At 42.1% G+C, this 17,263-nt stretch overlaps 1 protein-coding gene across 2 annotated transcripts in view; it reads right to left on the bottom strand.

The window, feature by feature from the left end:
• Positions 1–17,263, bottom strand: part of LOC133655801 (C-Jun-amino-terminal kinase-interacting protein 4-like) — a 90,736-nt gene that overhangs the window by 52,853 nt on the left and 20,620 nt on the right. For both annotated transcript variants that reach the window (XM_062056309.1, XM_062056310.1), the window contains exon 2: positions 3,069–3,189. In XM_062056309.1, coding sequence (XP_061912293.1) covers positions 3,069–3,189 — 121 coding nt within the window. The remainder of the gene's footprint in view (positions 1–3,068; positions 3,190–17,263) is intronic.

The raw sequence follows: 17,263 nt of genomic DNA, 5'->3' as shown, positions 1-17,263 counted from the left end.
TTTGCTGTGTATTTTACATTTGTTTGCTGTGTTTTGTGTGCAAGTTTTTAAATTAAAATGTATCGCCTTTGAACAATATCCAGTGTTGTGGTATTTCAACTAACTAGAATCCAGTGTGTCTATTGTAGTGAATCACACCTGAGACATCATAAATTAATCTAATCTTTATTGGACACGTAAACAATGCGATAAAGAACATTTTACAGCAATTACAACAATTAATCTAGACAGAGAATACCCAAAGTATTGTTGTTGTGGGTTGACTCCGCCGTTGGGGTATTCTTTCATGAGATATGGCGTCAGGGGATAAGCTGGGTCACCCCAAATAAAAAAAAGGGCCCGGATCTTCATCTTCCAGCAGTTGTTTGGGACACAAGGGGGTGGTTCCATCTTTCAGCTGCGCGCTAATGGCGGAGTTAGCAAAGATGCAGGCATCATGCACGCTGCCTGGCCATTTCACAGTCACATCCATAAAGCCATATTTATAGTCACACACTGCCTGTATCACAATTTTTTTTTATAAATGTCTAATGATAATGTCAATGAGGGATTTTTAATCACTGCTATGTTGAAATTGTAACTAATATTGATACTGTTGTTGATAATATTCATTTTTGTTTCACTAATTTTGGATTGTTCTGTGTCGTGTTTGTGTCTCCTCTCAATTGCTCTGTTTATTGCAGTTCTGAGTGTTGCTGGGTCGGGTTTGGTTTTGGAATTGGATTGCATTGTTATGGTATTGCTGTGTATTGTTTTGTTGAATTGATTAATTAAAAAAAATAAAATAAAATAAATAAATACATCGATTTTTTTTCAAATGAGAATCGATTCTGAATTGCACAACGTGAGGATCGCAATTCGAATTCGAATCGATTTTTTCCCACACCCCTACTTTCTGGCGTCACTTCCTGTGTGGGCGTGGTCTTTCTGGCGTCACTTCCTCTCCGAACTCACTTTGTAAACAATCAATGAGTCCATACAAAGCTAAGTGCCGGAGATTCAAGAATTACACGGCTGACTTACCTGTGTAAAAATTTGTCCGAGGAGGGGGACCTTAAACGCAGGTTTAGTGTGGCTGAAACGGTGCTTAGGCTAAATAATTATTCGTTTAACGGGTTAAACGACTTAGTGTAGACATGTTCTTAATCACCCTAAGGATTTTAACGTAACTCATTTAATAAATTAGTTACCGTCGTTAAAGCATTATTTTTGACAGCCCCATGCATTATTACTATTATCCATCATCCATCCATATGTTTGGATAATTATGAAAAAAAGTAATATAGCCAAAATTGGGTGCACTGCTAGGCTGCAACCAGCAGTGGTGCTGCTGATTCAGTCTTTTTAACATAACATCAGTGGGAAGCTGTGCGACATCACTGCTTGCAACGCATTGGCAAATTCTCCAAGCAGCATTATCAGCTCCCTTGAAATACTATTTAAAAGAAAATACACAATAGTCACACAATTTGAATGCTGTAAGTGTATGGAAGTAGAATTGTCTCACATCAACTTATATGTATCAATATGATATTAATACATATGCATATATTAATAAATATACAAATACAAATGTGATATACAAATAAATGAATAATTTGTATAAATAAATGCGTATTTGTAAATATATTTTTGAGATTTTAAAATATATACAAATAAAATGTATAAATATAAAAATGTGACACACAAATAAATCAAGAATTTGTATAAATAAACGTCCATCCATCCATCCATCCATTTTCTACCGCTTGTCCCATTCGGGGTCGCGGGCGGTGCTGGAGCCTATCTCAGCTGCATTTGGGCGGAAGGCGGTGTACACCCTGGACAAGTCGCCACCTCATCACAGGGCCAACACAGATAGACAGACAACATTCACACTGACATCCACACATTGGGGCCAATTTAGTGTTGCCAATCAACCTATCCCCAGGTGCATGTCTTTGGAAATGGGAGGAAGCCGGAGTACCCAGAGGGAACCCACACAATCACGAGGAGAATGCAAACTCCACACAGAAAGATCCCGGGCGCAGGATTGAACCCAGGACCTTCGTATTGTGAGGCAGACGCACTAACCCCTCTTCCACCGTGCTGCCCACACACATAAATAAACGTGTATTTGTAAATATATTTTTGAGATTTGAATATAAATATTCTTGACTTTGTATTTGTATTTGTATTGAATTTGCATATGTGAATCGCTTTTTTGCTTTTGTGTCGATGAGACATTCCTACCACAAACCAGATGCACAAATAAATGTGACCGAGTTTGAATGTAGAGTTTCACACTCCCCTGAACAACCAGCAGAGGGCACTGCAGCCAGAGCGGTCTGGGTCACAGACATGGTCAGACACTGGCGAGCCAATCAGAGGAACACTAGGGAGGGTCAAATAGTGGATTAAATGGATGGGTAAGTAATAACTAGTATTGCTAACTGTTTCAGGTGTGTTGTAGTAGTGCCATCGTTGTATCTACAGGACAGTTTAGTCAGTCACTCAGCTTTTACAAGTGTTGATGTGACGACAACGCCTGGCAACATCCAAAATATCTAACGAAGTAAAAGTGGAAGTAGAAGAAAAAAAAGATCCTCCAGTAATGTACAGATACAACATTTCAGTACTACTACTACTACTAGTGAAGTAGGCCTTAATAGCCTTGGCCTTAGCTCTACTTTGTTAGCTGCTAGCTGGCTAACGTTGCCAGAAGTCGTCGTCACATCAACACCTGTAAAAGCTGAGTGACTAACTAAACTATCTAGTAGGTACAACCATGACACTACTACAACACACCTGAAACAGTTATCAATACTAGTTATTACTTACCCATCCATTTAATCCACTATATCAGTGGTCCCCAACCACCGGACCGATTGGTACCGGCGCGCACAAGAAATAAAAAAATTAAAAATATTGTATTTTTTATTTTTTTTATTAAAACAACATAAGAAACACAATATATACATTATATGTCAATACAGTCTGCAGGGATATAGTCCGTAAGCACACATGATTGTATTTCTTTATGAAAAAAAATAAAATAAAAATACCCCCTATTAATATATTGTACTCACTCTGATCTGCATAGTTTTTCATTTTTAGCTCCAACTGACGTGAGTGTGACTCCAAAGTCACCACTCGATCCTGAAGATCCTTTCTCTCACCATCCAGGGAGTCTTCCACTGCAATGTACCTCTGCAGATGAAGAAAAAAAGGAAAACATTAATGTTTGTTTTTTGATGCAAGTACTCAAACAGCAAAAAGTAGACATAAATTCCTCAATCTGCACTTTGCATCAAGACTAATTGGGTTCTTCTTTGTCCGATGTACAATAAGTGATCATGCAAAGTAACTTAATAACAAGTAGCATTCAATACATAACCTCATTAACCTATAAGATTTATTTTTTAAAAAGTTTTAATTGGTTCAATTTGGTATTTGGTCTCTTCTCCAATGTTTATACCCTTATCCACTCCTACCACATAATGCCTGGCATGTTAGATATTGCAGGTTTATGATACTGAGACATAGGAGTTTTACATATCATGGATTCAAAAAGAGAAACACTATCTTTCTCCAAAGACAGTGAATTGTTTTTATTAGGAACAACCAAGGCTACTAATACTACACCTTCTTGTTGATACTAAAATATTAACCAGACGTCACAACATTTTGACTCGTGGGCCAGGCTATATATCTATGTATGTATGTATGTATGTATGTACTTTCTAAATATAGGGAATTGAGACTCATAAGGGATGAGGCTAATCTATGTGGACACCTGAGTATTGTGGTGGTATGACATCATGACTGCAACACTGTTTTGTAGCCTGTGAATTCAGATTTGGCCTTTGGTAAATCTACTGGTTTACAAATCTGACTTTAGAGCAGCTAGCCTGGGATTATTTGTCATTCAATGTCCTGGGATGCCTTAAATCAGGTGTGATAGGGTCCAGCATCTCTCTAATTAATTACTGTATATTTGGGGCCTGTAGTGAGTACAGCGGCCGTGCCAGAAACCTGAGGGTTGCAGGTTCGCTCCCCGCCTCTTGACATCCAAATCGCTGCCGTTGTGTCCTTGGGCAGGACACTTCACCCTTGCCCCCGGTGCCGCTCATACTGGTGAATGAATTATGAATGAATGATAGGTGGTGGTCGGAGGGGCCGTAGGCGCAAACTGGCAGCCTCGCTTCCGTCAGTCTACCCCAGGGCAGCTATGGCTACAAATGTAGCTTACCACCACCAGGTGTGAATGAATGATGGGTTCTCACTTCTCTGTGAGCGCTTTGAGTATCTAACAATAGAAAAGCGCTATATAAAATCTAATCCATTATTATTATTATAAACCTGGACAGGATAAAAGCGTAGAAAATTACCGGTAATGGATTAATTTATGAATTCAAACCCTTTGCAGAAGAGTTCCAATAACTCAAAAAACAATGTGTGCGGAGAAAAATAATGTAATGCAGATAATGATACAAATTATAAAAATAACACCGTATGTAGGAGTAATATTGGCATTTTCTTTCCCTGACACACTGATGATGCTATACCGTTTAAATGATTGTCTCTCAGCATTCAAACAAATGATTAACATAATTATCTGATTGTCCTGAACACATTTAACACAACTCCTTGCTTATTTTTCTTACCCTGCCGGTCATCATATGACAAAGAAAGTAGTATTGCACTTTAAAAAAAAAAGAATGTGCTTCCCCGAGTTCTGTCATGCTCTCTTCCCCCAACACTGTGCATAATGCTCCTTTTGTCAACAAGTACCAATACACGAACACATGTGGCTCCAGAGCAAATACATGCATACAACCAATCATACAGTGCACCACTGTATCAATACTCAATTGACAGACAGAAATGAACTAATTTTGTTTCTGCAAATGTCTTGAATGGAGCTAGCTAGCTGGGGCATTCTGGGAAAACCAACACCAGGAACATTATTCGGACAAAGAGGTTTAGTCCAGTAAATTCAGCGCTACTGTGGGTTTATATGAGCAAATCAAGAAATTACTAACTCCTGACTGCCGATGGGCACCAAAACTCAGTTCTCTAATGGCACTGGTGCCGACGTAACAGATCACATCGACATACAAATGCCTAATTTTGGGGCTAAGTTAATGCAGACGAAGCTAGTTGCAACAATTGCATGAAGGTCATATAGTGCAAGTTATGTAAAGTAGCGCTAGTAAGTAATGTAGCGCTAGCCACAACAGCAACACAACACTTCTCATTATGCCAGAAATCAGTCCTCCCAAGCAATGCACATTCATAAACCCCGGAATTCTCAACATCTACATGACAAAAGAAGCAAGTAATTTTTATTAAACATTCTCTGTGTTTTGCATGGCTGCTGATTGTATTGCGATAAATATGATATTTAGTTGTGGATTTCATTTCATATTGTTGATTGTATTACTTACCGTAATTTCCGGACTATAAGCCGCACCTGACTATAAGCCGCACTGCCTAAATTTAGGGGAAATTACAGATTGCTCCATATATAAGCCGCACCCGACTATAAGCCGCAGGGTTTTGATGTGTAATTACCGTAGTATATAGGGGTTCCTGCTACCACGGAGGGGATTGTCGGGACATAGATGACTGTTTGGGAACGCAAAGCGTCCCATTTATTAACAATAAATCTTTCAATCATTCAATCAAACTTTCACATCTTTGACATGGCGAACAGCATTCGTGCAGAGTACAAATAATACAACGGTGCAAAGTAATACAAAGTGCTCGCCTGTACGTTATCAAAATAACCAGCCTACTGGTATATGAAAAGTCAGTCTTTAATCATTGTGTCATCGTCTTCCTCCTGCGTACTAAAACCACCGAAATCCTCTTCGTCGGTGTCGGAGAAAAACAGCCCGTAAATAAGCCGCACCGTTGTATAAGCCGCAGGGACCAGAACGAGGGGGAAAAGTAGCGGCTTATAGTCCGGAAATTACGGTAGTTATCTTACTTATATTATTCATCATTACCATTACTAAAAGCAAAATGTGTAAATGTTCCATGTTTTCCAAGTACCGGTTCGGTTGAAATGTACAAAACCCAAAACCAGTGAAGTTGGCACGTTGTGTAAATCATAAGTAAAAACAGAACACAATGATTTGCAAATCCTTTTCAACTTATATTCAATTGAATATACTGCAAAGACAAGATACTTAATGATCGAATTGAGAAACCTAATTTGTAAATAATCATTAACTTAGAATTTAATGGCAGCAACACATTGCAAAAAAGTTGGCACAGGGGCATTTTTACCACTGTGTTACATCACCTTTCCTTTTAACAACACTCAGTAAACGTTTGGGAACTGAGGAGACACATTTTTGAAGCTTTTCAGGTGGAATTATTTCCCTTTTTTGCTTGATGTACAGCTTAATTTGTTCAACAGTCCGGGGTCTTCGTTGTCGTATTTTACGCTTCATAAAGTTAAAGTTAAAGTACCAATGATTGTCACACACACACTGGGTGTGGTGAAATTTGTCCACTGCATTTGACCCATCCCCTTGTTCACCCCCTGGGAGGTGAGGGGAGCAGTGGGCAGCAGCGGTGCAGCGCCCGAGAATCATTTTTGGGGATTTAACCCCCAATTCCAACCCTTGATGCTGAGTGCCAAGCAGGGAGGTAATGGGTCCCATTTTTATAGTCTTTGGTATGACTCGGCCGGGGTTTGAACTCACAACCTAGCGCCACACATTTTCAATGGGAGACAGGTCTGGACTACAGGCAGGCCAGTCTAGTACCCACACTCTTTTACTACGACGCCACGCTGTTGTAACATGTGCAGAACGTGGCTTGGCATTGTCTTGCTGAAATAAGCAGGGGCGTCCATGAAAAAGACGTTGCTTGGATGGCAACACATGTTGTTCCAAAACCTGTATGTACCTTTCAGAATTAATGGTGCCTTCACAGATGTGTGAGTTACCCATGCCTTGGGCACTAATACACCCCATACCATCATAAATGCTGGATTTTGAACTTTGCGCCTATAACAGTAAGGATGGTTCTTTTCCTCAACACTGACAGTTTCCAAAAACAATTTGAAATGTGGACTCGTCAGACCACAGAACACTTTTCCACTTTGCATCAGTTCATCTTAGATGAGCTTGGGCCCAGCGAAGCCAGCTGTGTTTCTGGGTGTTGTTGATAAATGGCTTTCGCTTTGCATAGTACAGTTTTAACTTGTACTTACAGATGTAGCAACGAACTGTAGTTACTGACAGTGGTTTTCTGAAGTGTTCCTGAGCCCATGTGGTGATATCCTTTTCACACTGATGTCGGTTTTTGATGCAGTACCGCCTAAGGGATCGAAGGTAACGGGCATTCAATGTTGGTTTTTGGCCTTGCCGCTTATGTGCAGTGATTTCTCCAGATTCTCTGAACCTTTTGATGATATTACGGACCGTAGATGGTGAAATCCCTAAATTCCTTGCAATAGCTCATTCAGAAATATTGTTCTAAACTCTTCGACAATTTGCTCACGCATTTGTTCACAAAGTGGTGACCCTCGCCCCATCATTGTTTGTGAATGACTGAGTATTTATACCCAATCATGGCACCCACCTGTTCCCAATTAGCCTGTTCACCTGTGGGATGTTCCAAATAAGTATTTGATGAGCATTCCTCAACGTTCTCAGTCTTTTTGCCACTTGTGCTAGATTTTTTTAAACATGTTGCAGGCATCAAATATATAAGTATCTTGTCTTTGCAGTCTATTCAATTGAATATAGGTTGCAAAGGATTTGCAAATCATTGTATTTTGTTTTCATTTCCGATTTACACAACGTGCCAACTTCACTGGTTTTGGGTTTTGTAAATGAGTCATGATGGAGTCATAATGTATTATGATTATGGGTACTCAACAAGATTAACACCATCGTATTTAAGATAGTCTCCTGGTCACTATAATTTAAGTCCGTTATATGAGTGAATGTTTCTTATTATCATAAATGTTTTTACATTTGTATAATAAATTAAGAATTTTGAAGGACTATCACTTATTGTATTTGTAAAATACAAATAAACAAGAGAACCTACTCATTTTGAGTTTTTGAGGATGTGTCATCTCCTGTTGGGTTTTATACTGTCAACGAGTGCTGAGCAATTATTCAAAACATAATCGAAATCAACATTCAGAGTTTTAACCGATGGAAAACTGCCATGTGGATTATATTGATTTTTCCCGTATCCCCCTAATACTGTACATCCATCCATCCATCCATGTTCTACCGCATGTCCCTTTCGGGGTTGCGGGGGCTGCTGTAACCTATTTCAGCTGCATTCGGGCGGTAGGCGGGGTACACCCTGAACAAGTCGCCACTTCATCGCAGGGCCAACACAGATAGACAACATTCACACACTAGGGCCAATTTAGTGTTGCCAATCAACCTATCCCCAAGTGCATGTCTTTGGAGGTGGGAGGAAGCCGGAGTACCCAGAGGGAACCCACGCAGTCACGGGGAGAACATGCAAACTCCAGTCCAGGACCTCCACTTAAATACAGTACTGATTGTCAAGTTACAAAACAAAGAGCTAGGTGTCGCACAGCCTAACAGCTGCCGGAAACCCGTCTTGTCCGCAACACAGAAGCATCATGAAGGAAAACTGAAACACTAAGCAAACAGTACATAGCATGTACCCAAAATTAATTCTGTTGTTTGGACACACTTTGTCTACATGTAGGATAACGACTTAAGAGTGGGATAATTGGTCATTAACCGAAATTGAGGTTAAAGTTTCAATTAATCATGACTTTGATTTTTACCGTAATCGCCCAATCCTACTATCAACCACATCACAGTCTTTTACAATCTGAAAATCCTGTATCACAAGATAACCACAGGATCCTGAGAACACTGTGGAATTCTTTCTCACACAGGACAATTTTCATTGGTGGACATACTGTATCCGTGCAACTGCAGGGCATGTCTAATATCTAGTATGTCACAAGACCACAGCCTGACCTGCAAACAGTAAGTAGCTAACCTCTATTTGACTTAGTATTTGAATCAAATGTGTCTGGGCTAAGATTTCCCAAGGATTCTCTGGACAATCAGACATAAATTGTCAAACAAGTCTTATTGGAAGAAGTAGGGTACAGTACTGTTAAAATATATAACACAACACCAACAGGGTTTCCTCTAAATGTACTTGATCATCCAGTGGGGTGCTGGAGCCTGCATTCGGGAGGAAGGCGGGGTACACCCTGGAAAAGTCGCCACCTCATCACAGGGCCAACACACATAGACAGACAACATTCACACTCACACACTAGGGACCAGTGTTGGGTTAGTTACTGAAAACCAGTAATGAGTTATAGTTACTTCATTTCAAAAGTAACTCAGTTACTAACTCAGTTACTTACACCAAAAAGTAATGCGTTACTTTGAAAAGTAACTATTTAGTTACCGTAATTTCCGGACTATAAGCCGCACCTGACTATAAGCCGCACCAGCTAAATTTAGGGGAAAATACAGATTGCTCCATATATAAGCCGCACCTGACTATAAGCCGCAGGGTTTTGATGTGTAATTACCGTAGTATATAGGGGTTCCTGCTACAACGGAGGGGATTGTCGGGACAGAGATGACTGTTGGGGAACGCAAAGCGTCCCATTTATTAACAATAAATCTTTCAATCATTCAATCAAACTTTCACATCTTTGACATGGCGAACAGCATTCGTGCAGAGTACAAATAATACAACGGTGCAAAGTAATACAAAGTGCTCGCCTGTACGTTATCAAAATAACCAGCCTACCGGTATATGAAAAGTCAGTCTTTAATCATTGTGTCATCGTCTTCCTCCTGCGTACTAAAACCACCGAAATCCTCTTCGTCGGTGTCGGAGAACAACAGGCCGTAAATAATCCGCACCGTTGTATAAGCCGCAGGGACCAGAACGAGGGGAAAAAGTAGCGGCTTATAGTCCGGAAATTACGGTACTTCTTTTTTTCTTTTCTTTTTTAAAAGCTCCCATTAATGCCCTTTAGCCTTAATTTCAGTACTGTTATTGCACTGGAGAATAATACAATGTGTTGATCAACTTGACATGCATTTGCATCACTGAACTCTGCTAAGCAATGTGCTCTACATACAACACACAAACAATGTGGTCTACATACAACACACAAACAATGTGTACAGTCTCCAATAAAACCAGAAAAAGATGCTAGACTTGTTGCTAGTTGTTTTTAATAAAGAAAATGTCACTGAAAGGATGGGAGAAGTCTCGAGAAACTTGAGAAATTCTCAACAAAGTACACTGTACAATATGCAGCAAAAATAAAAAATATAGAGCAAAACGATTTAATAGAATAACAAATATTTGTTAATAATAAATAATAATATTGGGGGTTTTTTAAAGTATGTGTACCTTTTTTTAGGCTTTTTAAAGAAAATGTATTTTTGTTCATTTTATAAACTTAAGAAATAATTCCCTGGCCACAGAAGGACATGGAGGGCAAAAACCTAAGGATTTAAATGAGTAGTAGATAGTAGTTCTTGCTTTTGTTTAGTTGGTGTGTAGTATTGACTGTTTTGATGAAACATTTGTATGTAATAAAAAAGAATAAGGAACTAGTTTAAATAGTGTGTGTTAAACTGTCGATAGCACACTATAAATTAATTGAAAAATGTACAGTTAATACATGGGATCGGCCAATCTCACTCGTGAATGATCGGCATCAGAGCAGATGTAAGCCAACAGGTGCTTGTTGCTGGTCTTTGATGCAGAGGCTTAGCAGCGGCTACAACAGCCTCTGTGGAAAGGTCATTGTCTACATTGTTGACAAGTTGCATTGTCAGAGTAGGACACATCCAAAAAAATTGTATTTATTTTATTTCAGAAATTATCTCACCTCAAGAATAACTCTGGCCCTTGGACTAATGCAGTTGATAACCATTGGTCTAGACCACATAGGCCTAACATGAAGTGCACTTCACAGAGCAATGATTTATTGGGCCTATATGACATGTGAGCATGATATCATAACTAAACGGTGCATGATCATGTGAAAAATTATCCCTGAGCTGGCAGTCTGCAGGAGTTGGCTTGCTGGTCAATAGACAACCCTCGCTGGACAAAAGAAGTGTGGGAAGTCCTAGTTTTCCCAAGAATTTCCTGCCTTGCCTTTTCCTTTTTGCTATTGAGATATAAACCCCGTGCTGGAATTATTCCTCTGGGCTTGGAGCAGTTACAAGCGGGATTTGGCTAGGGCAATGTGTTTGTTCTGTAAGTTTAATATGATTATTTGCTAGAATAAGTGACTTGCCACCTTAATGAGAAGATTAGTCATGGAGTTGTGCCGTGCTTACTTATTTGCATCCTTTGATCAGGCAGCTGCTCGGGTGGCAACTAATCTGGAGAATGTTCATCGTAAAACTTGCATTTGTTTTCTGTGTTTTTGGGGGTTTTTTTATTGTGTAAAACGACCTATTCATTTTTATGATGTGTTATAAAGGATATTCCCATCAAATTGTGTTCAAAATCCACACATTGATGAGAAGAAATCAAATTTTCCAAATATATCTAACTTTTATCAATTGAAAACTACAAACACCGGAAAAAGTACTTGGAGAGCACAGACCTCTGCCATGCCCTACCTCCCAGTAGTAAAAAAGTCCTGAATCCAGATATTGATCCCCAAAATGTAATCACTTATTCCTTCCGCCATTTCTGGCATTTTCTGAAAGTATTATCAAAATGTGTCCATAACTCTTTGCGAGATGAAAGAAACCGAGTGAACACTCTCGCCAGTCATCCAGTATCTTTGTCTCTGCGGGGCCTTTAGCATACTAGCATACACACACAGAAAAGTAAACGTAATGTACGTCGTAAAAATTATTTAGATCAGGCCCAAAATCAGTTATTCTTTATCCCATTTTAGGCATTTCCAAAAAGTAACAAAAACCCACCTAAAACGTATTTTGTTGACAAACTACCGCACGGACAAACCAATAACAATGGTTACAATAAAAAAACAAAAACAAGAAATGGCTGACTTCTGTGCTTGCCAACAAGGCCTTCTGCTTTGGAATCAAAAAGTTATTTCACTCAATCAAATAAGAAATCAATGTGAACCGTAACCTTTTTTCTGGATATGTTGATATTTTGTTTCTTTCTATTAAAATTGTAATAACAAAAAAATTATTAACCGTCTTTTTAAAGAGGTAAACTTCCAAAATCATGAGGGGATTAAATAATTATTTACCCATTGTATTTGGATTACTATATCTCTGTCAGATCAGATCCAATGATGTTGTGCTTATGCAGATGTTGTAAACTTGTTGCTTGTCGTAGTATGATATTAAACTCACTTTTTGTATAAACCATCTTTTGGAAGATTGTACAATTTGAAAATAATTGTAATTTAAAAGTGTGCAACTGTAGTAAGATTCTAGATTCAAGCAGTTTACTTGTGGATTTTGCATGTGGCAATATGTACGAGTGATAAACTCTCTAAAAAGAAATTAGTTCATCAGTTGAAACCAGCTTTTGTAAACACCTCAATGGGGCTATTTGCAACATTTACACAGATGACTAGCGGGTGCTAACTTTCCAATGTATATCTACAGTATTTCCACAGTATATCCTGCCCTCTTCCAGCTTCTACAACGGGATGACGTAACTACGTGCGTACGTAATACATGCACGTGCGTTAGCTTGATGTGTTGTTAGCTAATAATAGGACTGCTATTGTATGTGTGCATGCGCTCTCTGTGCGTACGTGTTGACGAGACAAGGTGAGTGACTGCTGTAAACACAAATCATTTTATTCGGGCCGGTAAAAATATTTACTACACATACTTAGTAATTGTGAAAAATATAGACCATTTTAACACAAATGTGTTCTGTTAAACCACTAATGTTAACGCAAGCAAGCCAGTGGTGTTCTTGTTATATTTTCTGCTTTAAATAATATAACTTTGAGCAAGTTGCAAAGAGTACCTTTAAGTTTGACTTATTAAAAGGTGGCATTAAAACATCGAATCCATCAACCGTTCATCAGAGCAAGCGTTCTACTAGAGCTGCAGCTATCGAATATTTTAGTAATCGAGTATTATATCAAATATCCCGATCGATTAATCGAGTCATCGAATGAATCATATTTTTGCTTAATTAAGGTTTAATTATACATGTTAAGATGTGCCCTCAATTATTGCGTTTGGCCTAACTGTCTTTTATTTCCTAAACGCCTGTTTTCATTATTGAAGGCTGACACGCACAGCTGAAATGCGTCCGTGTTTGATTGAGCCAATTTGTGTGTGCTAATAGAAACAGGTGCGCTCACAGCCCTATGTGCTGTGTGGTGTGACCGCATGAACAAAGTTATTGTCTCTCGTGCCTTATTGATGATTATTATACGGTGCCGTTTAAATGTTGGTTTCTCCACGCAAATCCCCTAAGCTGTTTTCAACCTGCCAACAATACATAAAAAACATAAAAAGACAAACCACATAATAGTGACAACAACAGTTTTACATTTTAAGAATGCAATACAGTTCATTGCATTAATTGCATGCAAAATAGTAATCAATGTTAATGTTGCCATCATAACATGTTTGAGATGAAAACACAAATATATAAAATTTGTTCAAAATTAAAATTCCCTGAGAAAGTTAAAATGAAAATATATTGTTAACATCAGAATTAAACAATAAGAACAGTGTTCATTATATCAAACATAAAAAGTGGATTAGGTTGTGCCTTAAATACTGCATTTGAAATGTGCAACTTCATATTCAGAACCAGTATGGCTGACAGGAACTTGGCACACAAGTGCTACCACTGTGAACAAGGACTTGGCACTCTTACATTCTACAGAGACTATAGTGGGTGCAAGTGCAAGCTATCCAAGTAGCATGTGGTTGCATGACTTGAATAACCTGAATAACTTTGCACGACTACTTTCACTTGGTTACTAATGAAAGGCTAATTGAACACGACAGCTCGGATAGCGTTGTTAGTTTTCAACACCTTTTGGTGGCATTTGATGACTTCGCGGGAGTGAAAGAACACATTCTGGTTATCATAATGAATAACATTTAAAAAATAAACTATGGACCCAGATTTCCCTCCACGATGGCGGGCGCCTGGTGGCCGGGCCTGTCCCCATGGGGCACGGCCGGGCACAGCCCGAAGAGGCAACGTGGGTTCCCCCTCCAATGGGCTCACCACCCATAGCAGGGGTCATAGACGTCGGGTGCGATGTGAGCTGGGCGGCAGCCGAAGGCAGGGCACTTGGCGGTCCGATTCTCGGCTACAGAAGCTAGCTCTTGGGACGTGGAACGTCACCTCGCTGGGGGGGAAGGAGCCTGAGCTAGTGCGCGAGGTGGAGAAGTTCCGACTAGACATAGTCGGACTCACTTCGACGCACAGCAAGGGCTCTGGAACCAGTTCTCTCGAGAGGGGCTGGACTCTCTTCTACTCTGGCGTTGTGAGAGGCGACGGGCTGGGGTGGCAATTCTTGTTGCCCCCCCGGCTCAGAGCCTGCATGTTGGAGTTCAACCCGGTGGACGAGAGGGTAGCTTCCCTCCGCCTTCGGGTGGGGGAACGGGTCCTGACTGTGGTTTGCGCTTACGCGCCAAACCGCAGCTCAGAGTACCCACCCTTTTTGGATTCACTCGAGGGAGTACTTGAGAGTGTTCCCCCGGGTGATTCCCTCGTTCTACTGGGGCACTTCAACGCTCATGTTGGCAGCGACAGTGAAACCTGGAGAGGCGTGATTGGGAAGAATGGCTGCCCAGATCTGAACCCGAGCGGTGTTTTGTTATTGGACTTTTGTGCCCGTCACAGATTGTCCATAACGAACACCATGTTCAAACATAAGGGTGTCCATATGTGCACTTGGCACCAGGACACCCTAGGCCGCAGTTCCATGATCGACTTTGTAGTTGTGTCGTCGGATTTGCGGCCTCATGTTTTGGACACTCGGGTGAAGAGAGGGGCGGAGCTTTCTACCGATCACCACCTGGTGGTGAGTTGGCTGCGATGGTGGGGGAGGATGCCGGACAGACCTGGCAGGCCCAAACGCATTGTGAGGTTCTGCTGGGAACGTCTGGCAGAGTCTCCTGTCAGAGAGAGTTTCAATTCCCACCTCCGGAAGAACTTTGAACATGTCACGAGGGAGGTGCTGGACATTGAGTCCGAATGGACCATGTTCCGCGCCTCTATTGTCGAGGCGGCTGATTGGAGCTGTGGCCGCAAGGTAGTTGGTGCCTGTCGTGGCGGTAATCCTAGAACCCGTTGGTGGACACCGGCGGTGAGGGATGCCGTCAAGCTGAAGAAGGAGTCCTATCGGGTTCTTTTGGCTCATAGGACTCCTGAGGCAGCGGACAGGTACCGACAGGCCAAGCGGTGTGCGGCTTCGGCGGTCGCGGAGGCAAAAACTCGGACATGGGAGGAGTTCGGGGAAGCCATGAAAAACGACTTCAGGACGGCTTCGAAGCGATTCTGGACCACCATCCGCTGCCTCAGGAAGGGGAAGCAGTGCACTATCAACACCGTGTATGGTGAGGATGGTGTTCTACTGACCTCGACTGCGGATGTTGTGGATCGGTGGAGGGAATACTTCAAAGACCTCCTCAATCCCACCAACACGTCTTCCTATGAGGAAGCAGTGCCTGGGGAATTCTGTGGTGGGCTCTCCTATTTCTGGGGCTGAGGTTGCTGAGGTAGTTAAAAAGCTCCTCGGTGGCAAGGCCCCGGGGGTGGATGAGATCCGCCCGGAGTTCCTTAAGGCTCTGGATGCTGTGGGGCTGTCTTGGTTGACAAGACTCTGCAGCATCGCGTGGACATCGGGGGCGGTACCTCTGGATTGGCAGACCGGGGCGGTGGTTCCTCTCTTTAAGAAGGGGAACCGGAGGGTGTGTTCTAACTCTCGTGGGATCACACTCCTCAGCCTTCCCGGTAAGGTCTCTTCAGGTGTGCTGGAGAGGAGGCTACGCCGGATAGTCGAACCTCGGATTCAGGAGGAACAGTGTGGTTTTCGTCCTGGTCGTGGAACTGTGGACCAGCTCTATACTCTCGGCAGGGTCCTTGAGGGTGCATGGGAGTTTGCCCAACCAGTCTACATGTGTTTTGTGGACTTGGAGAAGGCATTCGACCGTGTCCCTCGGGAAGTCCTGTGGGGAGTGCTCAGAGAGTATGGGGTATCGGACTGTCTGATTGTGGCGGTCCGCTCCCTGTATGATCAGTGCCAGAGTTTGGTCCGCATTGCCGGCAGTAAGTCGGACACGTTTCCAGTGAGGGTTGGACTCCGCCAAGGCTGCCCTTTGTCACCGATTCTGTTCATAACTTTTATGGACAGAATTTCTAGGCGCAGTCAAGGCGTTGAGGGGATCTGGTTTGGTGGCTGCAGGATTAAGTCTCTGCTTTTTGCAGATGATGTGGTCCTGATGGCTTCATCTGGCCAGGATCTTCAGCTCTCGCTGGATCGGTTCGCAGCTGAGTGTAAAGCGACTGGGATGAGAATCAGCACCCCCAAGTCCGAATCCATGGTTCTCGCCCGGAAAAGGGTGGAGTGCCATCTCCGGGTTGCGGAGGAGACCCTGCCCCAAGTGAAGGAGTTCAAGTACCTCGGAGTCTTGTTCACGAGTGAGGGAAGAGTGGATCGTGAGATCGACAGGCGGATCGGTGCGGCGTCTTCAGTAATGCGGACGCTGTATCGATCCGTTGTGGTAAAGAAGGAGCTGAGCCGGAAGGCAAAGCTCTCAATTTACCGGTCGATCTACGTTCCCATCCTGACCTATGGTCATGAGCTTTGGGTTATAACCGAAAGGACAGGATCACGGGTACAAGCGGCCGAAATGAGTTTCCTCCGCCGGGTGGGGGGGGCTCTCCCTTAGAGATAGGGTGAGAAGCTCTGTCATCCGGGGGGAGCTCAAAGTAAAGCCACTGCTCCTCCACATCGAGAGGAGCCAGATGAGGTGGTTCGGGCATCTGGTCAGGATGCCACCCGAACGCCTCCCTAGGGAGGTGTTTAGGGCACGTCCGACCGGTAGGAGGCCACGAGGAAGACCCAGGACACGTTGGGAAGACTATGTCTCCCGGCTGGCCTGGGAACGCCTCGGGATCCCCCGGGAGGAGCTGGACGAAGTGGCTGGGGAGAGGGAAGTCTGGGCTTCCCTGCTTAAGCTGCTGCCCCCGCGACCCGACCTCGGATAAGCGGAAGAAGATGGATGGATGGATGGAATAACATTTATTTTACTAACACAAATTTGCGTTTACATTTGATAATAGATTA

The sequence above is a fragment of the Entelurus aequoreus genome, linkage group LG08 (genome assembly GCF_033978785.1).
Source record: "Entelurus aequoreus isolate RoL-2023_Sb linkage group LG08, RoL_Eaeq_v1.1, whole genome shotgun sequence".
NCBI lineage: Eukaryota > Metazoa > Chordata > Actinopteri > Syngnathiformes > Syngnathidae > Entelurus > Entelurus aequoreus.
Note: the sequence above shows the minus strand (reverse complement) of the source record. Positions and strands in the feature narration are given on the sequence as shown.